At 44.9% G+C, this 27,332-nt stretch overlaps 1 protein-coding gene and 1 long non-coding RNA gene across 3 annotated transcripts in view; one reads left to right on the top strand and one right to left on the bottom strand.

Annotated features, from left to right (window-relative positions):
• Positions 1–234: 234 nt before the first annotated feature.
• Kcnk13 (potassium two pore domain channel subfamily K member 13) overlaps positions 235–27,332 on the bottom strand; it is a 110,647-nt gene continuing 83,549 nt past the window's right edge. Inside the window, exon 4 of one of the 2 annotated variants that reach the window (XM_087554556.1) lies at positions 235–1,888. In XM_087554556.1, coding sequence (XP_087410682.1) covers positions 1,005–1,880 — 876 coding nt within the window. In that variant the 5' untranslated portion in view covers positions 1,881–1,888 and the 3' untranslated portion in view covers positions 235–1,004. 2 annotated transcript variants of the gene reach the window in all.
• LOC120103599 (uncharacterized) lies at positions 1,765–16,164 on the top strand. Its single transcript, XR_015623300.1, has 3 exons — positions 1,765–1,919; positions 5,163–5,262; positions 11,918–16,164. It is a non-coding gene; the product is annotated as an uncharacterized LOC120103599 (long non-coding RNA).

The raw sequence follows: 27,332 nt of genomic DNA, 5'->3' as shown, positions 1-27,332 counted from the left end.
TTTCTCTTGCATCTCAGAAGGCTAGCAACCTCCATTCCAAGGAAGGATGCTCTAACGGCCTGGGAGCTTCATATCTCTGGCCGTGGTACAGTCTCAGAAGCCAGCCCTGCAGCAGATGAGACCAGAAAGCCACACTTCATTATGTGGCCTAGAATGTTATGCTCCAACCCAGACTCCAAGATGAGGTTCATAGTTCCAGCTCCTTCACACTGTCTGCAATGATTACCCATGGCCTCATAGTTAACAAAATGCGAATTTATTAAATTTTCAGTTCTAATAAATAGTCGGTTGCCTTTACAGCAGGCTCCAGGCCCTGGTAAAATGACATAATCCGTGTAACCATTCAGAAAGAACACAGTAAGCGGTAGGCTTTAGTTACAAGATGGGAGCTTTCCTCCTCTTTGACTCACTGCCTTCATCTTGCTACAACTTAGAGGTTTGAAGGTAGAATTGGTTTCCTTATCATCTGAGATCCAAAAAGATACACTAGTCAGATAGGAAACAAAACAAAACGAAACCAAGACTCCCAAACAGAGAAGCAGATATAAAGAGAAAGTTAGATGTTTTCCCTATTAGTGGAACCAATAATAGAACAAGGCCCAGAGGCATTCGGGAATGTTCGCTGCCTTTTCTTGAGGGGCTGGGTGAAGTTCAGCCGCCATTCACACTACATGACAGAGTCAGGCTTTTCGGGGCTTTCCCTCCCTAGGGATGGATCATGACCGGGTTGGGGTAGGGGATCAAAGCTGGACGGAAACCCATCTCCCCCAGACAATTCCAAACGCGAAATTGGGAATTCAAGGGTAAAGTAAGAGTCAGGGAAGATGGCTCCAGTCCCCAACCTTGAGAGGTTACTGCTGCCCAGGGCCAAGGTCAGATTTCAAAAGCTGGACTGGAGATGCTAATTCCAACAGCCAGAGACACAGCTGAGGTCCCTGGGGGTGTGGCAGTGACCTATCCCCCACTTGCCCTGGGCTTCTTCATGTGGCAGCTACTTCTGGTCCCTACCTGTCCCCACTGGTCTCTGCCAACCTGTTATTCATTACTGCAAAGGCTCCCACGCCCCCTGAGAACTCATCATCCCGGGAGGATGTGCTGGTCTGGTGGGGTCCACCATTGGCCATCTCGGACAACTGCTTCTGCAGGATGGCCAGGGAGACCTTGTTGGTGTCCTTCATGGAGATCATCTCCCCCGAGAGACGTCGCCCATCAGTGTCACTTTCCATCACCCCGTCCGTCTCTATGGAGATGTTGCACCTGTTCCGGATGTTGCCCGGCATCACCACGTTCCTCCTGGACCGCAGGAGTCCTCTTTGGCATTGTGGGAAGCACCCGCTATCCAGTTTCCTCAGGATCCAGTTCACTGTCTGTTTGATCAGGATGGAGATGACGTTAAACATGGAGTAGATGCAGCAGACACCCATGAGGATGAAGAAGAAATTGACAAAGCGGTAGAGCCCTTCGTTCTCATACTGAGCGTTCTGGCTGCTCACCAGGTCCCCGAAGCCAATGGTGCTGAAAGCCACAAAACAGAAGTAGACGGAGTCAAAGTAGCTCCAGCCTTCCATGGTGGTGTACAGAGCCGAGGCTCCACAGGAGATGGCTACTGATGCCAAGCACAGGATCAGCATGACGTAGTACACGGAGGGCTTCCAGCCAGCCAGGCTGTCTGCCTCGCCCTTTCTAGGGGCCTTCCCGTTGTCCCGGGCTACCGTCCCACGTCTGCGCAGCTGCTGGTGGTGGCAGGTTCTCATGACGTAGGCGATGACGGTGATCAGCCGCTCCAGAAAGAGGTTGAAGAAGAGGATGGTACTCGCACATCCAATGAGACCATAAAAGATCAGAAAAACCTTCCCTCCCGTTGTGGCTGGGGTCGTCATCCCGAACCCTGAAGAAGACAAAAGCCAGAGGAGAAAAGAGTGAGTGGAAGCCTGGCTGGGAGTGGAGTTGGCGTAGAGCAGCGAGCGGTTCTAGACCTCCTTAACACTGTGACCCTTTAATACAGCTCCTCATGCTGTGGTGACCCCCCTCCCACCAACCATAAGACTATCTTGTTGCTACTTCATAACTGTAAGTTTGCTACTGTTATGAATTCTAATGTAACTGTCTGGTGTGCAGGATATCTGATGTAACTATCTGATATGCAGGATATCTGAAATGTGAACCACAAAGGGATCACAACCACGGGTTGAGAACCACTGGGGTATAAGGCTCGGAGGCTGGTAAAAGATGGGAAGAAGCAGAGTTATAAAATCCCTCAGCCCTAGCCTTTCTAGGAGAGCAGAGCATCCCTATCTCTGTTGGAAGGCAGATGTTCAGCATAGAGTTTGGCCTGCTGCAAGCCCATAAGGTGCTATCGTGTGAGTTGGGAAGAGGCCCCTCTTCCTCTGAGTGCAGAATAGATCCACCCAGGGGAAAGAAGTCTTAGTGACACAGGTGAGACGAGCTCTCAGCCTCCTTCCCTCCTTTTGCTGGATGCTCTTTTACACTGTGGAGCAGGAGCAGTCATAATCAACAGACCTTGTTCAGAGACACAGAAGCTCCTACAAAAGTAAAGACTTATGCAGACTCCTAAGAATTCCACACACACAGAAGTAGGGATAAAACCAGATGTGCTCTGTCTCCCCAGATCTCTGGTTCCGCAGGATGACTGGTATATTCTATGGAAAGCACTGGTCTTGGAGGTGGTACAGGGGTCTGTGGCAGCTGCTGAGAGGGGCTGAGTTTTGGGGTTCTGGGAAGGTTACACAGAGGGTCTTGGAAACCCAGGAAGTACTGTATAGGCAGAAGGAACATGCAAGCAGTAACAATGGTCCCTTTTGTGTGTGTGTGTGTGTGTGTGTGTGTGTGTGTGTGTGTGTGTGTGAATGTGCACGTGCATGCATTTGGGGACCAGAAGTAGATGTTGGGTATTTTCCTCAACTGCAGTCCACTTTATTTATTGAGCCAAGGTCTTTCGCTGAACCTGGAGCTCACTGACTCCTGGGCTTAGCTAGTCATCATGCCCTGGGGACACCCAGACTCTGCCTCCTGAGTCATTAGAGGTTCTAACTCTGGTCCTCACACCTTTCCCTTCATTTGCAAGTTCATCTTCCTCATTGTGTCATTGGCATCTCAACCATTATCCTTCCCTTGAAATTTCCTCCCAAGTCTGTCCTTTGTCTTGTTGCTACTGGTCAATTAGTGGCTGCCTGCCCTACGTTCCCTTGGGAAATGGACAGATCAGATCTTGGGCTGTGTGGGTGTCTGGGATTATGACTTTATGGTGACCAGAGATGAAGTCAAGGGACCACCTTTCTCGAGCACCTTACCTTTGAGTCACAAGCCTGTTAGGCAATTAGTTCCCAACTATTGAAGGGACTTGGAGTTAGTTTGATGGACTCAGTGGATTCCCTGAACCAGGAGAGCTCTTGAGTATTCCCTTTAGAACATAGAAGGCAGAAGGCTGAGCCCATGCACTGTGTGTTGGGCCATAGCTGTGGAATCACCTTTATCTCCCCAAATCTTATCTTTTCCATCCAGTGATGTGTGCATTCATAACCATTTAACTCTACAACTAAAATCATGGGTCTGAGCTATCTTGTTGGGAAGCAAAAAGCCTCAAACCAAGAAAATAGAAGATACTGAGTTTATCCTATATCAAAATAGGACAAAGAGGAATGGATGGGCTATTTGGTAAGGAAGGAGTGAGAGACAAGGAACAATGGAATGGAGATTCTGAGTGTGAGGAGTCTTGATGGTAGAGGAAAAAAAAATCAGAATTATCATCTCTCCTTTGGAAACCTTGCTTCAAAAATCAAAGTATCCTCAGCCATCTTGCAGTGAAGGTTCTGATGTAGCTCCATTGTGTAGAGAAATTTGTTCTTCTCTCTGGTTAGGATCATAATTCTTTAACCTCAAGCTCGGATTAGGTGGTTAGAGTTGGAGAGCCTTGAGTTTGACACGTTAAGTGCTTTGGGTTTAACAAGGCTGTTTTGAACAATGTCATATTCTACCGCTGAGTCACAAGCCTCTTAGGCAATTAGTTCCCAACTATTGAAGGAACTTGGAGTTACTTGGATGGATTCAGTGAATTTCCTGAACTGGGAGAGCTTACGAGTGCTCCCTATAGGGTGAGTGCTCCCTATAGGGTGAGTGCTCCCTATAGGGTGAGTGCTCCCTACAGAACACAGAAGGCAGAAGGCTGAGCCCATGCACTATGTGTTGGGCCACATCTATGATAGGAATGGTTTTTAATTCCCCAAATACACATGCTGATCTTCACCCACAAGGTGAAGGTTTTAGAAAACGCTCCCGTGTGAGGTGATTAGCATGTGAGGGAGGGACCTTCATGGATGACTTCTGTGTCCTTATTATACCTTGGGGGCTGAGGATGAGACTCAGTGGTAGTGTGCCTGTCTGATAAGCTGGGCGTGGTAGCAAGTGCCTGTAATCCTGTATGTAGGAGAAGGAACCAGGAGGATCAAAAGTTCGAGGTTATCGTAGACTACATAGGGAGTTCAAAGGCAGCCTGGCCCAGACAACAACAAACTACAACAAGAAATACCTCAGAGAACCTCATCCTTTCCGCCATGTGAGAGCACTGTGAGGATTCTATGAGAACCTTGACCTTGGACTTCCAGAACCGTGAGGACTATATTCCTGTTTCTAAGCCAGCCTTGTGACATTTGTTACAGCATCCAGAATGAATTTAGACAGCCATCTAAGATGACCTGGACAAGCTTCTTGTGAGAACTTCTTCCTTGAAGAGCTGTAAACAATGTCTACCCTCTGCTCTTGAGATCCCAAAGACAAATCAAAATATGACCTGCATTTAGGCTCTCAATGACAAACCAAAGTATAGTTCCATCCAAACTTCACCCTGGGGAGCCAAGGCGTTTACCAGGCTTCCTTATAGCACACAGGGTGAGTGGTTGCTTACATGAGCATGGGTGACTACCACAGAGCAAAGTCTTCATCAGGCAAGGACGATGGCCTCCCATTGCCACATAAATGGAGTCCCCTGTTAATTTCCTCCAGCCTAGAGAGATACTTAAACTCCTGGACACCACAAGGCCATATGTAATTAGGGATGAACTGCATACAAATGGCTGGGAGGAAACACTGGAGTCTCAGGGGAGCTTCACTGATCCTTGATCCTCTCTCTCCAACCTCTCCTCTAGGGTGGTCACCTGCCAACACGCTCCACGTGATGGTCTTTTGCAAGCAGGCACAGTTGACCTAGTGGAAATGGTGACCCCTGACCTCAGAGCCTACAGCAAGGTAAGGACAGGAGGGGCCATTTACAACAGAAACAATGAGTAAAAGTACTTGGTTAATGCAAGCCTAAGGGAGTTATCTCACTCCAGGGCTTTTGAATTGAAGCCTCACTTTGGGCAGAGTCACTTAGGCAGCTTTGAGTACAGAGATTAGGAACTGGTGACGTGTTTCAAGGAGTGAACATTTCTGGATTCCATCTGTTGATGGACTTCTTAACTAAAGAAGGAGTCATTGTGATTTTAGGTCACAGCTGTCTCTTCCATCAGCCAAAATGGTAAGAGAAAATGGTAAGGGTGGAAGCATCATGGACAGCTAAGCACTGAGGGCCTGAGAAAAAGCCTGGTCGGTAATGTGCAGGGCCTTAGTTCAATCCCCAGATGCAGATGTTAAAAAACCCAGTATAGTGTGTAACTGTAATCCCAGCACTGGGAGGAGGACACAGGTGGATCCCTGATGCTTCCTTGCCAGGGTGTAGCCTACTTGGTAATTTCCAGGACAATCAGAGACTCTGTCTGAAAAATCAATGGTGGACAGCTGAGGAACAACATCCAATGCTGATGCACACACACACACACACACACACACACACACACACACACACACACGCACACACGCACACACACACACACTGGACATGATGTGCTCATTAGGCTCTTGAACTCTTAGCAGCTGTGACTCTCAGCCTAACACCTGCCCAAGACTGGACCCATTAATTGTCCAGGGGCCTCTGGATGATTCATCATGGAGCGGGAAAGGACTTATGTGACCCCGCTCTGAGTAACTACAGTTAATGGTTGCTGAGGGAAGAAGAGATTTTTTCTTTACTGGTATAGTCACAAATAAGCTGTCCATTCTTCTGCAAGCAACTCTAATTAAATTTAGGTGGTCATGCTGTGCCTCCCGGCTTCTACCCTACTAGCCTGAGTTGTAGACAATTTAATCATGTGGGAGATAGATTGACAATGTTTACCTCAATATGATCATTCTGCCTGAAATAATAAATATCCATAAGTGTTAAAACAAAAGACACTACAGGCAGTGAATAAGTGGGTCCCTTCTTTGCAGAGGAAAAGGCTATAGGCCCTGTGACCAAGGCCTTCCCTGTGCTAGGCTGACTCCTCACGGATGTGTGCTGGGGGTTTGCATGGAATATGTGTGACCCTGAAGAGTCTTAGGTTGAAGTTTAATCTCTCCTGTTACTTATGAGGATGATAGACAACCAGTGTGATCATGATGTTTAGACATGGTCCAGGGAGGGTTGGTGTGGGATGGAGGTGGGGTGGAGGTGGGGGACTTCAGAGAAGAGGAGGGGGAAACTGGAGAGGAGAGTGGAAGGGTGGGACTGGGAGGAGAGGAGGGAGGGGGCTATGATGGGGACGTAAAGTGAATAATTCATAAAAAGTGGGAGTTTCGGGGTGTGGTTTTGATGGCATGGTTAGGGCTAGATAAGATCACCCAAACTGAGCCCCTGAATTGAATGCCGGTGGATCTATAAGGATGAGAGACCACGGCACCCCCTCAATCCCTGCTATCTTAGTGCTCTGCTAGTAACGTGCCATCACTGATTGTGGTCCTCAGATTTGGACCGCCTTAACTGTGAGCTCAATAAACCTCTTTTCCTTATAAGCCTTAGGCCCACTCCCACAACTCATACATATAGATGATCAAAAAGAGAATTCCCTGGAATATGTCATTATAGTAACAGAAATCAGGCTAAACCCTGGGAAAACAGGCATCGCTAGTCTACTGGCCCCATTTGACAGAAGAAAGGACTGGAAAGGAAGTAGCTCCTCAAAGGCAGATTTAGAAAGTAATATCTTGTTTTCCATGCTTCCCCACCTGATTAAGCTGTCAGGGGGACAAGTCATCACTGGACCTAAAGGGAGGACATGAAACAAGTATGCATAGTTGTAGACTTTAGTTTCTGGTTTTTAAGTTAAAATATTTGTCATCATTATTACCACGTGAATATGTGTGTGTGTGTGTGTGTGTGTGTGTGTGTGTGTGTGTGTGTGTGTGTGTAAGACATGTATGGGTAGGCACATACATGGCTGGCACAGCACCTGTGTGGAGGTCAGAGGACAATTTCCTGAACTACCTTCTCTCCTTCCGCCTCTGACCTCTGACCCTTCTAGACTCTGGGACACCTGCTCAACTGCACAGCCCCACTGATCCACGTACACAATTCAAAAAGGATATTCTCCCCGAGTAACCTAACTTCCTCCCAGTAAGCCCAGCCTCTAAAGACTCCAACATTTCTCCTAGGCTGGGGACTCAAACGTTAGCACACGGATTTTGGAGGGCAGTGCAGATACAAACTGTAGTACCAGTTGCACTTCTGTCCTAGCCTACTCCTTTGCTTGATGAGATATTGTGATGGTTTTCTAACTGTTGGCTTGATGAGGCCTAGAATCACCTGGGAGATGGGCCTCAGGAATGCTGATGGGGGTTATCCCACTTAGGTTGATTGAGGTGGGTGGTTCCATCTCCTAGGCTTGCATTCTGGACCACATAAAATGGAGAAAGTGAGCTGAGCATAACCATTCACCGCTCTCTCATTCTTGATTGTGACCAGCTACAGTCCTTCAAGCAGTTGCATGACTTCCCTGCCATCATGGATTGCACCCTTGAACTGTGAGCTGAGATATACAGCGCACGAATTCACTCATCAACAAGGAGCATCTCTGACTGCCTAGGACTTTGTCTACCTGCCATAACCACTGTTCTGTTACCACACCTAATAAAATCTAATTCCTAAACATCAGATAAGCCTAATCTGTAGTCAGCTCTCTAGAAACATCTTTCTACAGATAACCTGTATGAACTGGGTTCTCTCGCACTGCAGACATCTCTTTTGTCTCTTTAGTTGTTAACTATCTCCCTCTACCATCATTTGTTAGGTAAATGTTTCCTCAAGAGAAAATTTCTAGGAACAATGAAAGGAACTATGAGAGTGCCCCACTTTTGGCGACTCATGCGTTCTTCGAAGGGACAAAGAAATGGGCACAAATTGTCTGGAAGCAAACTGGGGATGTGTAATAGCTGTCATATGTTTATAATGACATCAATTTACTATAACCTCCAAAGTATCAGACACGAGACTAAGGCCCCTGATGCCCACCATGTTATAGATTTGCATCCCCAAAGGCCATGTGACAACAGTTTGGCCATCAACCTCTGGCACTGGGTAGTGGTGGAAACACTTAGACCTGGGGCCAAGTGGAAGGAAGTTAGATCACTGGGGCCTGGTTCTGAGACTTCTCTCCTTCCTTCACCTCCTTCTCTCTGCTTCTTGTTCTTTCTGTCTTTTCTTTTTGCTTTTCAGCTTCCAGGACTGTTTCCTCATGTACTATGGCCAGGATGTTCTTGCCTTATCCTAAAGGCATCAAGCCAAGAGACCATGAGCTCAGATTCCTAGAATGAGGAGCCCAAATAAATCTTATATTATTATTCTCATCTCTACTATCATTCTCTCTCTCCCTCTCTCTCTCTCTCTCTCTCTCTCTCTCTCTCTCTCTCTCTCTCTGTGCATGTGTACATGTGTGCACGTGTGTGTGTGTACATGTGTGTGCGTGTGTGTGTGTGTGTGTGCGTGTGTGTGTGTGTGTGTGTGTGTGTGTGTGTGTGTGTGTGTGTGTAGGTTTTAGAACAACTTTTGGGAGTCCATTTTTCTTTTCATTGTAGGATCTAGAGATTGAACTCTGGTTGTCAGATTTATACGGGAAGCAAGCCACCATGCTTACCCTAAATCTTTCCTTTTAAGAGTTCCTTATTTCAAATACTTTGTCATGATAATCTGAATAATACGTCTCTCAACCACTTTAATGTCACATAATAGGGAAATGACTAAATGGCAGAGTCACTTAAACTGGTTCATCCATCATGTTTTAAAGCCATCAGATTTACCATTCCTGACTGCTCCGTCTCTAACCTTGTGTTTCATAGGCTAACACAACCCCTTCACGAGTGCTCTGGCTGCCAAAAGCATTTTAATGCTACACATATACACTTGTAAATATTCGTCTAATGAATATTTAAGGAGGATGTCCCTATGCTGAACTTGAGCTGTTCTAAAGGTGTCCTTTGCCTCTGTTGCCTTAACTTAACATTTCCCTCAGTTGGAAAGAATTCTTTGGATATAAAAGACAAATGTCTGAGGATAAAGTCCTTGACTAGAGTCTCCTAAAGAAAATGCTGTAAGTTCAAAGATTGAATATTCCAAGGTCAAGTGTTCCCAGCCAAGATATGCTTCTCCTGGGAAGTCATTACTTGGGCTTTGAACCTGGCCTTGGAGATCAAGTACCAGAAACAATATAAGTGGTTGGTAAAATCAGGCCAAACATTTTCTGAGTCACGTCCAACGGCAGACACTGTTGTCTGGCTTCAGGGAAGGGTGAGGCTCTGTAAGGTGGTTAGAATTGTCAACTCATTAGATCTATCTAGGATCAACTAAGAGACACACAGTCTGGCCTGGGTGGGTCTGCCAGAGCCTTAGCAGAGAGTGCCCCCTCTTGCCTTCACCCTTGCTGGTGTCAACTCTCTTTGCTGTCATTGGGTTCTGACTTCCAAACATTGCAAAGTGAAAACCAGTGAATCTTCTGTGCTTTTGGTACGAAATTGGCAACCAGCTCCATGGATCCTCAGCCTCTCCAGCATGCAAATGGACTACCCAGCCAAGGTCCTGGAAGCCAATCTAATAAATACCTTATAAGAAGATGTATTTCTTCTGTCAGGCTCTCTCCAAAGAACCCTGACTAATCCAGAGAGATAAAGCAGAATGAGCTAAAAGAGCATGCAGGCAGAACTCCTGGGCTGCAGGCGGCCTGCATATCCCCCTCACCCACCCACCCAGGGAGCTTGTTAAAGAGTGAGCTACCTGAGTCTTATCCTGACACACTCCAATTCGGGAACCAGGGGGATGGAGGGCAGAATACCTCTATTTCAAATGGCTTGGAGTAATTCTGTGCCAAGAGTGATCAACCTCACCTGGTAGCAGGTAGAAGCATCCATCAGCTAGTGTCGGGGCTCTGGAGGGAGACGGGGTTGATTTAGGGGAAGGCAAAGAGAGTCAGGAAGAGTCTAAATTAGGGTATCCCCCAACATCCTCACAAAAACTAGATGAGGAGTGTTCCTGGAGATGCCTCCAGCTATGACAGAAGAGGCATTTCAAATGCTACAGTATATCAAGAACAATCTTCAGAAATATTAGGCTAACTACATGCCTCATGGCCAATAGGATGATAGTTTGCCTTTTCTTCTTTGAATTACAATGTTCTCCATGTAATCCGAGCACTTTCTACTTCCTGTATTACCCATGAGAAAGGAAATGAATAGAATTTTCTGTTGCTCTAACAAAATACCCGAGGCTGGACATTTCATAATATGAAGATGTTTATTTAGCTCACAGTTCTAGTGGCAGAACCTTAATAGCATGGAGCCAACTCTCCTGAGTGCATCGTGTCATGGCAGATGCTATCACTGAGGGAAGAATTGTAAGAGAGAGTGATCACATGGCAAAGATAAACAGAAATGAGGATGGTGGGCGGCCATCTTGGGCGGCCATCTTGCTATTTTTATAGTAACTCTCTCAGGAGAACTACTCAGGGTCTCTGGAGAAGTGAATCAATTCCTTCTGGAGGGCAGAACATTCTGTGGCTTCCCACTACAAATTCTCAGCGTTGCTAAACTAGGGACTAAGCCTTAACACACAAAACACTGGGGGACACACTCAAGGCATCTCTACTTGCCAATCCATCGTCTACAGTGGGGACCTTCTGTAGGGGAAGGTCCAGTTCTTAGAAGGAGGCGCCGGGGGAGATGAGAAGGAAGAACGCACAACAAAGAGATGCAGAGGTGGGACGGAGGTGGACACTGGTTCTAAAGATTTCCAGGTGGGCAGCTACTTGTTGGTGTGTGCTCAGTGATGGTCAATGGACAGTTTTGGGTTATACTACAGGTCAAAAGCAGTTTGTTTCAAAGTAGGTTTCCGACCCTTCCTATGTCACACATCCAGACCTGAGCCCAGTTCCTTGCCTAGACAATAAGGACAGCTTTGAGGTCTCAAATTTTCCCCTCCATGACAGAGAAGCTGGTTGATTTGACCATGGGGGACCCACAACCACATAACAGAAAGTTGATCATCACAGATACACTGTCGTAGAGAAGAGAGGTTGACTTAAAGAGTTTCCTCCTTTGTTCTGTGGACTGTTGGAGAGCTTTGAACCTTTCCACGTCCCTGAGAGGAAGGCCACTTGACTGTTGTTGTAGCTCTCAGAGGCAAACTCAGTGTCTCTAGGAGGAGGATGAGCTATGATGACAGATTGCATAGGCGGAGCCCCTAGACGGAGACAGACACTGTGTTCAGCGGTGGTGATCACATTTCCCACGGGAACCCCGCCTACTCCTATCACACTGGGGAACGCTGACAGGCTGAGTTTTACAACCTGTTCAGAGCCACCGAGCTAGTTTGGTGGCAGTCTCCGTGGTTCCAACCCTTCTTAACCTAAGTCCATCCTGGCTGCAGCTTGTTCTGGGTTTCCCTTTGATAAAATGAGGGTGGGGGACCCAGTGAACCCTAAGACCCATCGAATTACAATGCTCTATGATTTGGGTGCTGACGCCTGAATCTGGGCTCATTCTATTTATTTGTTCCTTGCAGGATTCTGGGGAGAAGAGCTCTGGGCATGTTCAGGGCTCCCCGGCCACGCAACCAGGCAGATTGCCTGTCTACCTGAAGAGTCGTCCCTTATATACCATCTCTCAAGTGACACAGGCATTGCAGGTTGATTGAACGTACTCTGCAGGATCCCAACGGAGCCGGAAGGAAGCAGTGTTTACCACCCTGGGCTCTAATGCCCACAGTAAACGCTGCACACGCAGATGCTACACGTTCTTCCTAAAGTTAACTGTATTTCTGGAATTCGATATTCTTAAGGTTATGACCCCTCTTTCTTCTTACTAACAGCCAGCCACCTTTGACAAAGGAGTGGGGATCCTTTTAATAGAGTAAGCCATTTCACAAGTAACTCCTGGACTTAAGCGGTGAGTATGTTACAAGTAAGGTTTAGATGATTGCCATCCTAACTACAAAGCTGACAACAGGGAACGCGGCAAATTAGGGTTCTCTAAAGCAGATGCATCACCGTGAATTACAGTAATTTCTGTTCTCAGGTTACAAAAACCTGGACTCACGGGAGTCAGCACACACAAACTCCCGAAGAGAAACTTAAAATTTCATTTCCTTGAGAGAGACACAAACTACGGGGTCATTTGCTGTGTGTTTTGTGCTTCCTCGGGCCTTTTTCCTCCTCACAGACATCTGCTAGAATGATGGCTGGAATCAGCAGCAATAAACGCCACCATCATTTCTGACTTTACCTCATTTAAAACGGGAGGGGGGTTCGGGAGGAGGAGGAGGAGGAGGAGGAGGAAGAGGAGGAAGAGGAGGAGGATCGTGTGATTTACTTAGCTCCAGGCACTGTCCTGATTCTAGTGCTTCCTAACTCTTAAATCTTAAAAAGTATTTCTTAAAAGCAAGCAGATATAATTATGTTCTCTCCTGAACTAAATTGCCCTCCCCCAGACTTGGAAGAAATGGTTCAATTAAGTGGAGTGTTACCACAGGGTAGGGCATATGACTGAGGGAGGCTGCCTCGTCCTCAGCTCCAGGGAGAAGATCAGGCCAAGGCATCTTGAGGAGTTATCAATAAGAAGACGGCTCTGATCTATGGACTTCTGTCTGCCATTTTTAATTTTCGTCTGCAGAGCATCGGTGTGGAAGGATTCCCTAGACTGGGTCTTGGTACCCACAAAGCTGATATCTGCTGCAAGATCTAGGATGGGTCCTTTCCCTACCCTGCTCAGAACCCCAACTTTCCTATCTAGCGGCATCTTAAACATCTTTAGATTGAAACCCAAAGACCTACAGAACATTGGTGGCTCTCTGCCCTTTACAGTTTACCCTCCATGTGCCATCTTGTAACAAGAACAAGGGTGGCTTAGGTATGCTGAATGACATCATCGGGATCTGAGGTAGGGACTTCTGCAGGATTTCTGGAGCAGGCCTACATGCAGGATGCCATGTGGAATCTGAAGCTACTGCGTGACTTCTCTTGCTAGCTTCTCTTGAAGCTCGGTCTCTACCTTAGACTCCAGAGGATGAGTCTAAGGCTTAACTGGCAGCCACCAGAGCAGTGTGGCTGTCAGCTCTGTTGTTGGGTAGACACTGGATGATGTCATTATTTGGAGCTTCAGTGTGGATAGAGTTCCTAAACTTAGCATACCTGTCATTGCTTCCAGGAACCCCAGGGAATCAGCAAGTGCAGCCACAGCCTGGCGGTCCTTGTTTTCATGAGGAAGTGGTTCTTTTTTTTTTGTTGTTTTTGTTTTGTTTGTTTGAGACACGGTTTCTCTGTGTAGCCCTGGCTGTCCTGGAACTCACTCTGTAGACCAGACTGGCCTCAAACTCATAGAGATCTGTCTGCCTCTGCCTCCCAAGTGCTGGGATCAAAGGCATGAGACAACATTGCTTGCCTGAGAAAATGGTTCTTCGTGTGCCCAGAACCAAAACCAGAACCAGAACCAGAACCAGAACCAGAACCAGAACCAGAACCAGAACCAGAGCCAGAGCCAGAACCAGAGGGAATGTTAGGTTCCTGGAGGGTTTCAGTGAGCTATTGAAGTGATACAGAAATGCAAATGGTTTAGTCTAATCAAGTTCAAGCAAAAGTAGTGGGAAACCATCCCTGAGGACCAAGTTACTTCAGTGCAAAAGTGAAAGCCTAAAGTACAAAGAAGGTACAATCCAATCCCAGAGGTTGCAGGATGCCACAGAGGCGTTCGCTCGCAGCAGAGAAGGTGACAGAGATGGAATGGCAGGGGGCATTCAAACTCTTGGCATTGTGATAAAATGTCATATACGAATGCATTGTGCCATGGTAATAAGGGCCTTAGTTTGGACACATCTGCATGGAGTTTGGAATGGGTGTGTGTGTGTGTGTGTGTGTGTGTGTGTGTGTGTGTGTGTGTGTGTGTTTGTGTGTACATATAATATACACACATACTTTTGTTTGTTGAGACATGGTTTCTCTCTGTATTCTTGGTTGTCCTAGAATTCATTCTGTAGACCAGACTAGTCTCAAACTCACAGAGATCCACCTGCCTCTTCCTCCTGAGTGCTGGGATTAAAGGTGTGTGCCAACTCTGCCTGGATTTATCCTTAGAAAAGTCAGCTGTGTGGCGTTTTTAGTTTGTAAATTAATTAGAATAAAGTCCCCCCCCCCCCTTTTGAGACAGGATCTTACTCTGTAGTTCTGGCTAGCCTGGAACTCATTAGGTGGACCAGTTGGCCTTGAACTAACAGAGATTGTCTGCCTTTGCGTCTGCCCCCTGATTCCTGGGATTAAAGCTGTGCTTTCACACCCGGCTAAGGTGACTTTTCTTTTTAAATAGGATTTGAAGCAAATGTTATCATTACAATGTCTTCTGCAGTCCTCATTTCCTATAACCATGAAAATTTCTATTACTATTCTACAACTAAGCACACTATATTTTCTAGGAATGTGAAGCAGACTGACGCTCATTTCAACAGTAACTTTTTTTTTCCCCCAAAGTACAGAAGAGATTATTGGAGGATTGCTTGCTAATTCACGGAGTTAGTCCATGACCATCATAGTAGCAGGCATGGCACTGGTGCAGCAGCTGTGGGCCTGCTTGTTGAGACAATAACCATGACTCAGGGAGAGAGAACCAACTGGAATGGTGTGTGTTGTGTTTTATAAAAAAGAAAAACCAGGGATATGTTTGGAGGAGGCATGGAATGGTATGGGGGAAGGGGGTGCCTTTGCAGGCCCACGCTGAGGCATCTCGTTCCCCTGAGGTACCAGTCACAGGATGGGAATATTGTAGAATAGAGTTTATTTAGGGCATGGGGAAAGGAGTTGAAGGGGTAGTAGAGGCATAGAAAGGAAGACACACACACACACACACACACACACACACACACACACACAGACAGAGAGCGAGAGAGACAGAGAGACAGAGACAGAGACAGAGAGACACACAGAGAGAGACGAGACACAGACAGAGACAGAGAGACAGAGGAGAGGAGTAGAGGAGTAGAGGCTGGCCATGAGCACATGGAGAGGGGGGAGGGGAATGAGGAGAGGGGGGACAGAGCAGGAAAAGGGGTAAGAGAGCAAGAGAACAAGTCCAAGGACAGCTTGGGTTCTGTACGGAGACCCGCCTGAAACACAAAAATTTTTTTTTAAAGATTAATAAAATATCTTCTCAATTAAAAAAAAAGAGAGCAAGAGAAGAGGATCAAGAGAAGAGAGAGAGAGAGAAGAGGGGGCAAGCAGCCCCTTTTATAGTGAGTCAGGCACACCTTCCTGTTGCCAGGTAACTGTGGGGCTGAGGGAGCCTAGACAAAATGCCAACACTGGCATTTCTAAGCCCACACCGGTGACACGCCTCCTCTAACAAGACCACACCTCCTAATCCTTCCCAGAACAGTTCCACTCACTGGGAACCATCCATTGGAACACATGAGGGACAGTAACTCTTTAATCAAAGGTCTTGTCAAAATAAAAATTCTTCCTTTTCCCTTTGTCCTTCCTTATTTTCTCGACTCCCTTTGTGTCCCTCTCTTGATTTCTTCACTCTGCTTCTTTGAAAGAGTCTTTCACAGTGCAAACAACTCCTTATTTCTTTTAGAGGGACTTGATGGGCTGGTAGCGAAATGAACCACTGCCCTGTAATAAACTGGTCTTCAAGGGAACTGTGCTGGAACTTTCTCTTTACAATGTTTCGTTTTGATAATACTAGTTTCAGAAAAATAGTTACAGCTTTCCTTTGCCCAAAGCCAGGAGAGAAATTATTTTAAGTAAAAAATAAATTACATCTCTTGATTTATTGTGTGTGTGCAACTTTCTGGAGGTGTTTCTCACCTGCTACCACATAGGCTCCGGGAATCAAGGTTAAGCTTGGTGTTGAGTGTCTTTACAGCTGAGTCATCTTGCCAGCCCACGAGAAAAAGCCACATTTTGAAAAAAGTATTTGGGTGTTTGTGGTGCAATCAGGATCAGCATACAGAATGTGGCTGCCAAGGGGAATGTTCAAAAGTATGAAACCACCGTGGTTTGTTACTTATTTACAAAGAGAAAAAAGAGAAGGGGCGTGGGGAGGGGGGTGAAGCACAAAGGAGGTTTTTGTTAGGATGTATTTAAATAGAAAGAGAACAAAGAATGACATCAGCCCCTCCTGTGAACTCAGGGCTGGTAATGCCAGGGTTTCAAGTGAGTGGCTTCAGAAGGACCAATATGAGCCTCCTGGGGAGGGGAAATGGCACATTGTCATTCACTAAGGAACTGAAGGTATAAAATGCCATTATTCCTGGGGTGAGAGGAGGAGGGAGCAAAGGACTCAGAAGACAATGGCAGAGCACCCTCCAGAGTGTACTGTTAGTGGAGGCTCTCTGTAACAGACACAAAGACACGTTCCTCCGATGACGTCATCTCTGACCCCACTGCAGAATGGGTTGTGAAAGTCGCGCCAAAGTGCTGTCCCCCCCCCCCCGCCCGCATAAAAACATTCTCTGCCCCTCCCCCTTTCTCTTATCTGCTTCTCGATTGTATCTGCAGCGTTGCGACCTTGTGCATTCTCATCTCCACGTACCCAGTCAGCAAGCGTTCACTGAGACACCGCCTAGGGTCAAACGTTGCCCCACCAGTGGCGACTGGGCACCCACTGTGCTCGGCTTTGCCCCTTCAGGACTTTGCCTTTTCGTTCTTTGTATTTTCTGTTTCATTCTCTGTACCCCTCCCGCTCCCCGCCCCCACTTACTGGGCTTTTGTGTTTCTTTTGTGAGCTGGGTACTTTCATCTTTAGTCCATTCTCTATGAAAATACTTATCCTTTTTATTGACTTATAAGAACTCATATATTAAGAAAATTTAACTCTTCTTTTAAAAATATATTTTATTAATTCTTCGAGAACTTCATACAAGCACATGATGCATTTCGATCATAACCACTGCCATGCTTCCCAGATCCATCCTGCCTCCTTACCTCTCTCAAGTTTAATTTGCCTTTTGATATGCACCGCAGGTCATTTTTCCTGTATGCGTTTGTCTCTTATTCTCATAGCGATGTGTTGTGGATAGATGGAAGTTTAATTTCCATACAAGTGAACCAATTTGCTCCATTGCAGCTTTTTGGCTTGAAAGTCATTTACCTTGGGGAGGTACTCAGGGTTCTAGTATTTTAAAAATGGGCTGTGGGGACAGAGGTGGCTCAGCAGTTAAGCTCACCGACTGCTCTTGCAGGGGATCCAGGTTCAGCTCCCGGAACCCATATGGCTGCTGGAAGCCATCTGTAACTCCAGTTCCAGTGGAGCTGAAGTATGCTTCTGGCCTCTGTGGGCACAGCTGTAACCAGTACAAGCAGACAGAGTCCAGGCATGGCATTCATAGACATAAAATAAAAATAAAAACCTATTTAAAAATAATAAAAATGTTAATTTAAAACGTCAGCCGTTTAATGTTTCAAAAATAGTTTGTTTCGCTCTGTGTCACTTTAATTAAGGCTTCTGTTGAGATAATTGCAGATGGACACACATTTGTATGACGTATACAGGAAGGCTTCATTTAGCTTTTATCCAGTTTCCTCCAGTGATAACGTTTTGCAAATTGTAGTGTAATCCCACCACAGGGATATTGGCAGTATCCCGCCCATATGCCACTCATATGTCCTTTAGTGGAACTTAGTTCTCCACGACATTGTCATGCGGGTAGGTCCCTCAGCACCATTTTTATAGAGTCCATTCTTTGGCTACTCCCTCAAAATGTCACTTTTAATTAGAGTCACTAGGTTTTAAATTTGCTTTTGTATTCTACATTATGTTTTACTCTGTAGGTTGGGGCTGGTACCCCCCAAACACGAACAGTTAATTGTTAGTGACAGTGAGAACCTCTCTCCCTCCCTTCTCCTCCCCTCCCTCTGCCTTCTCCCTCCTTTACTCTTTTTCTCTCTCCTCATCTGTTCCTTTTCCCCATTTTCTTTACAAAGCCACCCTTGTGTATTCTGTGTTCAGTATTCATGGTATTCATGGTGAGCTGCAGAATCATTCCGTTAAATACCAAAACAGATATTTGGATTTTGATTGGGGTTGCCTTCTATTTAGAGATTCATTAGGGGAGAAACGACATCCCTACCAAAATGTGTTTTTGTGCCAGGAACACAGTCTCTCTCTCTCTCTCTCTCTCTCTCTCTCTCTCTCTCTCTCTCTCTAACTATATGCTATTTTATCATTATTGATATTTTTATTGTGGTAAAACATACATGGCAGAAAACTTGCCACACTAGTAAGTTTTACATGTTCACAGTGCTATGACCCACAGCATTTCTGGAACCTGTCCACAGACCCAAACATAACCTAGCACCCATTACTCATGTGTCTGGTGGTGGTCTCTCTCTTTTCCATCCCTGTGAGTCTGCAGACTCTGGGAGCTGCACAAGGAGAGTCAGACGACACCTGTCCTTTGTGCTGGCTTCTGCCACTGAGCTCTGTGCGTCCATGAGCGGTTCGGCCCGTTGCAGCACGCCTCAGTAACTCCCTCTCTGCTCTGGCTGAGTGAGATTATGCCCTGGGTACAACTGGCCCTTCGTTTCTCCACACGTTCACCAATGGACACGTGAGCTCTCTGCTCCACCATGGGCTCTCTCTTCTTTTGGCTTTTTGGAGAATGTTAGCATGCAGATATCTCTTTGAGTTTCTGCTTTCAGTTTTTTGGGGAATAGGCTAACCAAAGAATTGTCATGGCACACAGCAGAAAGACGACCTTAAATGTCTAATTATTAATATTAATACAAATAATATAAATAAATTTTAATACCTGCACCCAATAAAACAAAGAGAAGTTACTGTTTTCTTTCTGAGATAAGGTCTTATCTAGTATAGATAATTGTCTTTTTTCTTGTAGCTAAGAACGACCTTGGATTTCTACTCCTCCTGTGTCTAGGTACCCAGTGCTGGGATTCTAGGTTTGCTCCACAGCCACAGTATTCAGTTTGTACAGTTCTGAGGGAGGCAAGCATTCCACCACATTCCCAGCCACTCAGTCCTCCTGTTAAAGCCTTGTCTGTTTCCCTTTGGCTTTGATTGCCCATGACAGTTACTCAAAACCCTCATCAATTCCTAGCCCATGAGCACAACACGTACTAGTGGCTGAGACTGACTAGGTTAGATTGTTGGTGAAAAGTCACCTCTGTCTTTGTGCTCTTGAGTCTTCCAGACGAGGTTTCAGTTTTCTTTTCTTTTCAAAGAAAAGCAAAAGGAAGGGTTTGGGGGAGGGGGGTGCAGAGGAAATCTACTTTCAACCCTTCAGAAGGGGGATCAGCTTGAGGCCACCGAAAGCAGGTGGATTTATCTGAAGTGCTGCCTATTTCTGTCGACGTCTAGGTATTTAAGTGCCCTGTAATGCACTTAGAATATATTTCCCTTTTGCTTTCCCTGCAAGAGAGGCCATTTCTATTTCTTTTTTTTTTTTTCAAATTATTAAATAAGATTTTTTTTTTATTAACTTGAGTATTTCTTATATACATTTCGAGTGTTATTCCCTTTCCCGGTTTCCGGGCAAACATCCCCCACCCCCCTCCCCTTCCTTATGGGTGTTCCCCTCCCAACCCTCCCCCCATTGCCGCCCTCCCCCCAACAGTCTAGTTCACTGGGGGTTCAGTCTTAGCAGGACCCAGGGCTTCCCCTTCCACTGGTGCTCTTACTAGGATATTCATTGCTACCTATGGGGTCAGAGTCCAGGGTCAGTCCATGTATAGTCTTTAGGTAGTGGCCTAGTCCCAGGAAGCTCTGGTTGCTTGACATTGTTGTACATATGGGGTCTCGAGCCCCTTCAAGCTCTTCCAGTTCTTTCTCTGATTCCTTCAACGGGGGTCCTATTCTCAGTTCAGTGGTTTGCTGCTGGTATTCGCCTCTGTATTTGCTGTATTCTGGCTGTGTCTCTCAGGAGCGATCTACATCCGGCTCCTGTCGGTCTGCACTTCTTTGCTTCATCCATCTTGTCTAATTGGGTGGCTGTATATGTATGGGCCACATGTGGGGCAGGCTCTGAATGGGTGTTCCTTAAGTCTCTGATTTAATCTTTGCCTCTCCCTTCCCTGCCAAGGGTATTCTTTTTCCTCATTTAAAGAAGGAGTGAAGCATTCACATTTTGATCATCCGTCTTGAGTTTCGTTTGTTCTAGGGATCTAGGGTAATTCAAGCATTTGGGCTAATAGCCACTTATCAATGAGTGCATACCATGTATGTCTTTCTGTGATTGGGTTAGCTCACTCAGGATGATATTTTCCAGTTCCAACCATTTGCCTACGAATTTCATAAACTCGTTGTTTTTGATAGCTGAGTAATATTCCATTGTGTAGATGTACCACATTTTCTGTATCCATTCCTCTGTTGAAGGGCATCTGGGTTCTTTCCATTTTCTGGCTATTATAAATAAGGCTGCGATGAACATAGTGGAGCACGTGTCTCTTTTATATGTTGAGGCATCTTTTGGGTATATGCCCAAGAGAGGTATAGCTGGATCCTCAGGCAGTTCAATGTCCAATTTTCTGAGGAACCTCCAGACTGATTTCCAGAATGGTTTTACCAGTCTGCAATCCCACCAACAATGGAGGAGTGTTCCTCTTTCTCCACATCCTCGCCAGCATCTGCTGTCACCTGAGTTTTTGATCTTAGCCATTCTCACTGGTGTGAGGTGAAATCTCAGGGTTGTTTTGATTTGCATTTCCCTTATGACTAAAGATGTTGAACATTTCTTTAGGTGTTTCTCAGCCATTCGGCATTCCTCAGCTGTGAATTCTTTGTTTAGCTCTGAACCCCATTTTTTAATAGGGTTATTTGTCTCCCTGCGGTCTAACTTCTTGAGTTCTTTGTATATTTTGGATATAAGCCCTCTATCTGTTATAGGATTGGTAAAGATCTTTTCCCAATCTGTTGGTTGCCGTTTTGTCCTAACCACAGTGTCCTTTGCCTTACAGAAGCTTTGCAGTTTTATGAGATCCCATTTGTCGATTCTTGATCTTAGAGCATAAGCCATTGGTGTTTTGTTCAGGAAATTTTTTCCAGTGCCCATGTGTTCCAGATGCTTCCCTAGTTTTTCTTCTATTAGTTTGAGTGTGTCTGGTTTGATGTGGAGGTCCTTGATCCACTTGGACTTAAGCTTTGTACAGGGTGATAAGCATGGATCGATCTGCATTCTTCTACATGTTGCCCTCCAGTTGAACCAGCACCATTTGCTGAAAATGCTATCTTTTTTCCATTGGATGGTTTTGGCTCCTTTGTCAAAAATCAAGTGCCCATAGGTGTGTGGGTTCATTTCTGGGTCTTCAATTCTATTCCATTGGTCTATCTGTCTGTCTCTGTACCAATACCATGCAGTTTTTATCACTATTGCTCTGTAATACTGCTTGAGTTCAGGGATAGTGATTCCCCCTGAAGTCCTTTTATTGTTGAGGATAGCTTTAGCTATCCTGGGTTTTTTGTTATTCCAGATGAATTTGCAAATTGTTCTGTCTAACTCTTTGAAGAATTGGATTGGTATTTTGATGGGGATTGCATTGAATCTGTAGATTGCTTTTGGTAAAATGGCCATTTTTACTATATTAATAGTATTAATCATTGCCAATCCATGAGCATGGGAGATCTTTCCATCTTCTGAGGTCTTCTTCAATTTCTTTCCTCAGTGTCTTGAAGTTCTTATTGTACAGATCTTTTACTTGCTTGGTTAAAGTCACACCGAGGTACTTTATATTATTTGGGTCTATTATGAAGGGTGTCGTTTCCCTAATTTCTTTCTCGGCTTGTTTCTCTTTTGTATAGAGGAAGGCAACTGATTTATTTGAGTTAATTTTATACCCAGCCACTTTGCTGAAGTTGTTTATCAGCTTTAGTAGCTCTCTGGTGGAGCTTTTGGGATCACTTAAATATACTATCATGTCATCTGCAAATAGTGATATTTTGACCTCTTCTTTTCCGATCTGTATCCCTTTGATCTCCTTTTGTTGTCTGATTGCTCTGGCTAGAACTTCAAGAACTATATTGAATAAGTAGGGAGAGAGTGGGCAGCCTTGTCTAGTCCCTGATTTTAGTGGGATTGCTTCAAGTTTCTCTCCATTTAGTTTAATGTTAGCAACTGGTTTGCTGTATATGGCTTTTACTATGTTTAGGTATGGGCCTTGAATTCCTATTCTTTCCAGGACTTTTATCATGAAGGGGTGTTGAATTTTGTCAAATGCTTTCTCAGCATCTAATGAAATGATCATGTGGTTCTGTTCTTTCAGTTTGTTTATATAATGGATCACGTTGATGGTTTTCCGTATATTAAACCATCCCTGCATGCCTGGGATGAAGCCTACTTGATCATGGTGGATGATTGTTTTGATGTGCTCTTGAATTCGGTTTGCCAGAATTTTATTGAGTATTTTTGCGTCGATATTCATAAGGGAAATTGGTCTGAAGTTCTCTTTCTTTGTTGTGTCTTTGTGTGGTTTAGGTATAAGAGTAATTGTGGCTTCGTAGAAGGAATTCGGTAGGGCTCCATCTGTTTCAATTTTGTGGAATAGTTTGGATAATATTGGTATGAGGTCTTCTATGAAGGTTTGATAGAATTCTGCACTAAACCCGTCTGGACCTGGGCTCTTTTTGATTGGGAGACCTTTAATGACTGCTTCTATTTCCTTAGGAGTTATGGGGTTGTTTAACTGGTTTATCTGTTCCTGATTTAACTTCGATACCTGGTATCTGTCTAGGAAATTGTCCATTTCCTGAAGATTTTCAAATTTTGTTGAATATAGGTTTTTATAGTAAGATCTGATGATTTTTTGAATTTCCTCTGAATCTGTAGTTATGTCTCCCTTTTCATTTCTGATTTTGTTAATTTGGACGCACTCTCTGTGTCCTCTCGTTAGTCTGGCTAAGGGTTTATCTATCTTGTTGATTTTCTCAAAGAACCAACTTTTGGTTCTGTTGATTCTTTCTATGGTCCTTTTTGTTTCTACTTGGTTGATTTCAGCTCTGAGTTTGATTATTTCCTGCCTTCTACTCCTCCTGGGTGTATTTGCTTCTTTTTGTTCTAGAGCTTTTAGGTGTGCTGTCAAGCTGCCGACATATGCTGTTTCCTGTTTCTTTCTGCGGGCACTCAGCGCTATGAGTTTTCCTCTTAGCACAGCTTTCATTGTGTCCCATAAGTTTGAGTATGTTGTATCTTCATTTTCATTAAATTCTAAAAAGTTTTTAATTTCTTTCTTTATTTCTTCCTTGACCAGGTTATCATTGAGTAGAGCATTGTTCAATTTCCACGTATATGTGGGCATTCTTCCCTTATTGTTATTGAAGACCAGTTTTAGGCCGTGGTGGTCCGATAGCACGCATGGGATTATTTCTATCTTTCTGTACCTGTTGAGGCCCGTTTTTTGACCAATTATATGGTCAATTTTGGAGAAAGTACCATGAGGAGCTGAGAAGAAGGTATATCCTTTTGCTTTAGGATAGAATGTTCTATAAATATCCGTTAAGTCCATTTGGCTCATGACTTCTCTTAGTCTGTCGACATCACTGTTTAATTTCTGTTTCCATGATCTGTCCATTGATGAGAGTGGGGTGTTGAAATCTCCCACTATTATTGTGTGAGGTGCAATGTGTGTTTTGAGCTTTAGTAAGGTTTCTTTTACGTATGTAGGTGCCCTTGTATTTGGGGCATAGATATTTAGGATTGAGAGTTCATCTTGGTGGATTTTTCCTTTGATGAATATGAAGTGTCCTTCCTTATCTTTTTTGATGACTTTTAGTTGGAAATTGATTTTATTTGATATTAGAATGGCTACTCCAGCTTGCTTCTTCTGACCATTTGCTTGGAAAGTTGTTTTCCAGCCTTTCACTCTGATGTAGTGTCTGTCTTTGTCTCTGAGGTGTGTTTCCTGTAGGCAGCAGAATGCAGGGTCCTCGTTGCGTATCCAGTTTGTTAATCTATGTCTTTTTATTGGGGAGTTGAGGCCATTGATATTGAGAGATATTAAGGAATAGTGATTATTGCTTCCCGTTATATTCATATTTGGATGTGAGGTTATGTTTGTGTGCTTTCATTCTCTTTGTTTTGTTGCCAAGACGATTAGTTTCTTGCTTCTTCTAGGGTATAGCTTGCCTCCTTATGTTGGGCTTTACCATTTATTATCCTTTGTAGTGCTGGATTTGTAGAAAGATATTGTGTAAATTTGGTTTTGTCATGGAATATCTTGGTTTCTCCATCTATGTTAATTGAGAGTTTTGCTGGATACAGTAACCTGGGCTGGCATTTGTGTTCTCTTAGGGTCTGTATGACATCAGTCCAGGATCTTCTGGCCTTCATAGTTTCTGGCGAGAAGTCTCGTGTGATTCTGATAGGTCTCCCTTTATATGTTACTTGACCTTTTTCCCTTACTGCTTTTAATATTCTTTCTTTATTTTGTGCGTTTGGTGTTTTGACAATTATGTGACGGGAGGTGTTTCTTTTCTGGTCCAATCTATTTGGAGTTCTGTAGGCTTCTTGTATGTCTATGGGTATCTCTTTTTTTAGGTTAGGGAAGTTTTCTTCTATGATTTTGTTGAAGATATTTACTGGTCCTTTGAGCTGGGAGTCTTCACTCTCTTCTATACCTATTATCCTTAGGTTTGATCTTCTCATTGAGTCCTGGATTTCCTGTATGTTTTGGACCAGTAGCTTTTTCCGCTTTACATTATCTTTGACAGTTGAGTCAATGATTTCTATGGAATCTTCTGCTCCTGAGATTCTCTCTTCCATCTCTTGTATTCTGTTGGTGAAGCTTGTATCTACAGCTCCTTGTCTCTTCTTTTGGTTTTCTATATCCAGGGTTGTTTCCATGTGTTCTTTCTTGATTGCTTCTATTTCCATTTTTAATTCCTTCAACTGTTTGATTGTGTTTTCCTGGAATTCTTTCAGGGATTTTTGCGATTCCTCTCTGTAGGCTTCTACTTGTTTATTAATGTTTTCCTGTGTTTCCCTAAGTGTGTTCATGTCTTTCTTGAAGTCCTCCAGCATCATGATCAAATATGATTTTGAAACTAGATTTTGCTTTTCTGGTGTGTTTGGATATTCCATGTTTGTTTTGGTGGGAGAATTGGGCTCCGATGATGGCATGTAGTCTTGGTTTCTGTTGCTTGGGTTCCTGCGCTTGCCTCTCGCCATCAGATTATCTCTAGTGTTACTTTGTTCTGCTATTTCTGACAGTGGCTAGACTGTCCTATAAGCCTGTGTGTCAGGAGTGCTGTAGACCTGTTTTCCTCTCTTTCAGTCAGTTATGGGGACAGAGTGTTCTGCTTTCGGGCGTGTAGTTTTTCCTCTCTACAGGTCTTCAGCTGTTCCTGTGGGCCTGTGTCTTGAGTTCACCAGGCAGCTTTCTTGCAGCAGAAAATTTGGTCTTACCTGTGGTCCCGAGGCTCAAGTTCGCTCGTGGGGTGCTGCCCAGGGGCTCTCTGCAGCGGCAGCAACCAGGAAGACCTGTGCCGCCCCTTCCGGGAGCTTCAGTGCACCAGGGTTCCAGATGGTCTTTGGCTTTTTCCTCTGGCGTCCGAGATGTGTGTGCAGGGAGCAGTCTCTTCTGGTTTCCCAGGCTTGTCTGCCTCTCTCGCCATTTCTCTTTCTAAATTGGGTATTCTTACATGGTTGTGGACCAGGAGCTTAGAGCTGGCTTCCTGGTCAATGTATCTTTTATTTTTTTTGTTATCTCTTTAAAAGCAGGGGTGTGTCCCTCAACATCACCCCTGCCCCCACACCTCCTACAGTCTGGGTGACTGTATGAACTCATTTCTCTGTGCTGTCCTTTATCCCAAGGACACCCAGATAGCACAGGGAGAATTTCAACCTAGGCATTTGGGGACATAATTCTAATCTCAAAACAAAACAAAACAAAACAAAACAAAAACCTCACAAATGCATCTTAATTTTGTCATCCATAGAATAGAATGACAGTGGCACCCTCATAGGACATTTGTAAAGATTTAATAATCCAGTACAGGTGAAATGCTAGGAGGAGGTGAGGGCTAAGATCCAGGCCTTTTGGGGGGTATTTATTTCTTTGTTTGTTTTTGAGGTCCTAGGGATGGGACCCAGGGCCTCACACACACATACCCCTATGTCAGAAGGGAGCTCATCAATGAGCTATGCCCTAGGCCAAGTCAGCTCTGCTAAGAGCAGATGCCCTGGACAACTGCCTGGGATGCCTCACAGTCCTCACCCTGCAGCCATGGTGACCTTGAAAAGGTTTCGCATGTAATCACACCCATGCTGTGCCACATATAGAAAAGAGGGTGCCAATTAGCAATACTAGACAGCATAAGAGTGACCTGGGTGTTGGGATGACTGACTGTGTCCATAGCCTTCTTGACCAAGATCTTACTCCATTTTCCAGCCCACAGCAAGCAGGTCTATGTGGAAAGGAAGGAGACAGCAGGCATAGAGGGGAATTGCCTTCTCCCTCTTGCAACCTGCTACCTACCAACTCTTGCCTCACTCACTGGTCCCAAGGGGCCTTCCCTGGTTCTCTAGTCCCCCATCCCCTAGAGAGGCAAACCCCTTAATCCCCACAGTATCTGTAGCTGGTACCAAGTTTTTAGAGGGCAAAATTCTGAAGTCACTAAGTAGTGAGTTCTCCCTACCCAGTGTTGGAGGCATGCATTTCTAGTTGCTGGGAGCCAAGAACAACAAAGGCAAAAAATATCTGAAAGCTACTCAAAAGTGGGACTGGGCCCATCATTGTTTGATGACCCTGACTCTCTGGCCCAGTGCCTCGATTGCTGCTGGTCAAGACCTTGAACAAATCACACATGCTTCCTTTTGGAAATCTTCACTCATATGTTTTCTCAATCAAGGACAAATAATAAAATAATCTCTTCTCCTCCACCTCTTTCCTAAAAGGGATCAGCCCAGAGGGCATACCCCAAGACTTCCAACAACCTCCGGGAGCACACCATGTCAGGGCAACCTTCCAGACCAGCTTTTACGCCAC

The sequence above is a fragment of the Rattus norvegicus genome, chromosome 6, assembly GCF_021556685.1.
Source record: "Rattus norvegicus strain SHRSP/BbbUtx chromosome 6, alternate assembly SHRSP_T2T, whole genome shotgun sequence".
Lineage (NCBI taxonomy): Eukaryota > Metazoa > Chordata > Mammalia > Rodentia > Muridae > Rattus > Rattus norvegicus.
The sequence above is the reverse complement of the archived record's forward strand: the minus strand, read 5'-3'. Positions and strand labels throughout refer to the sequence as shown.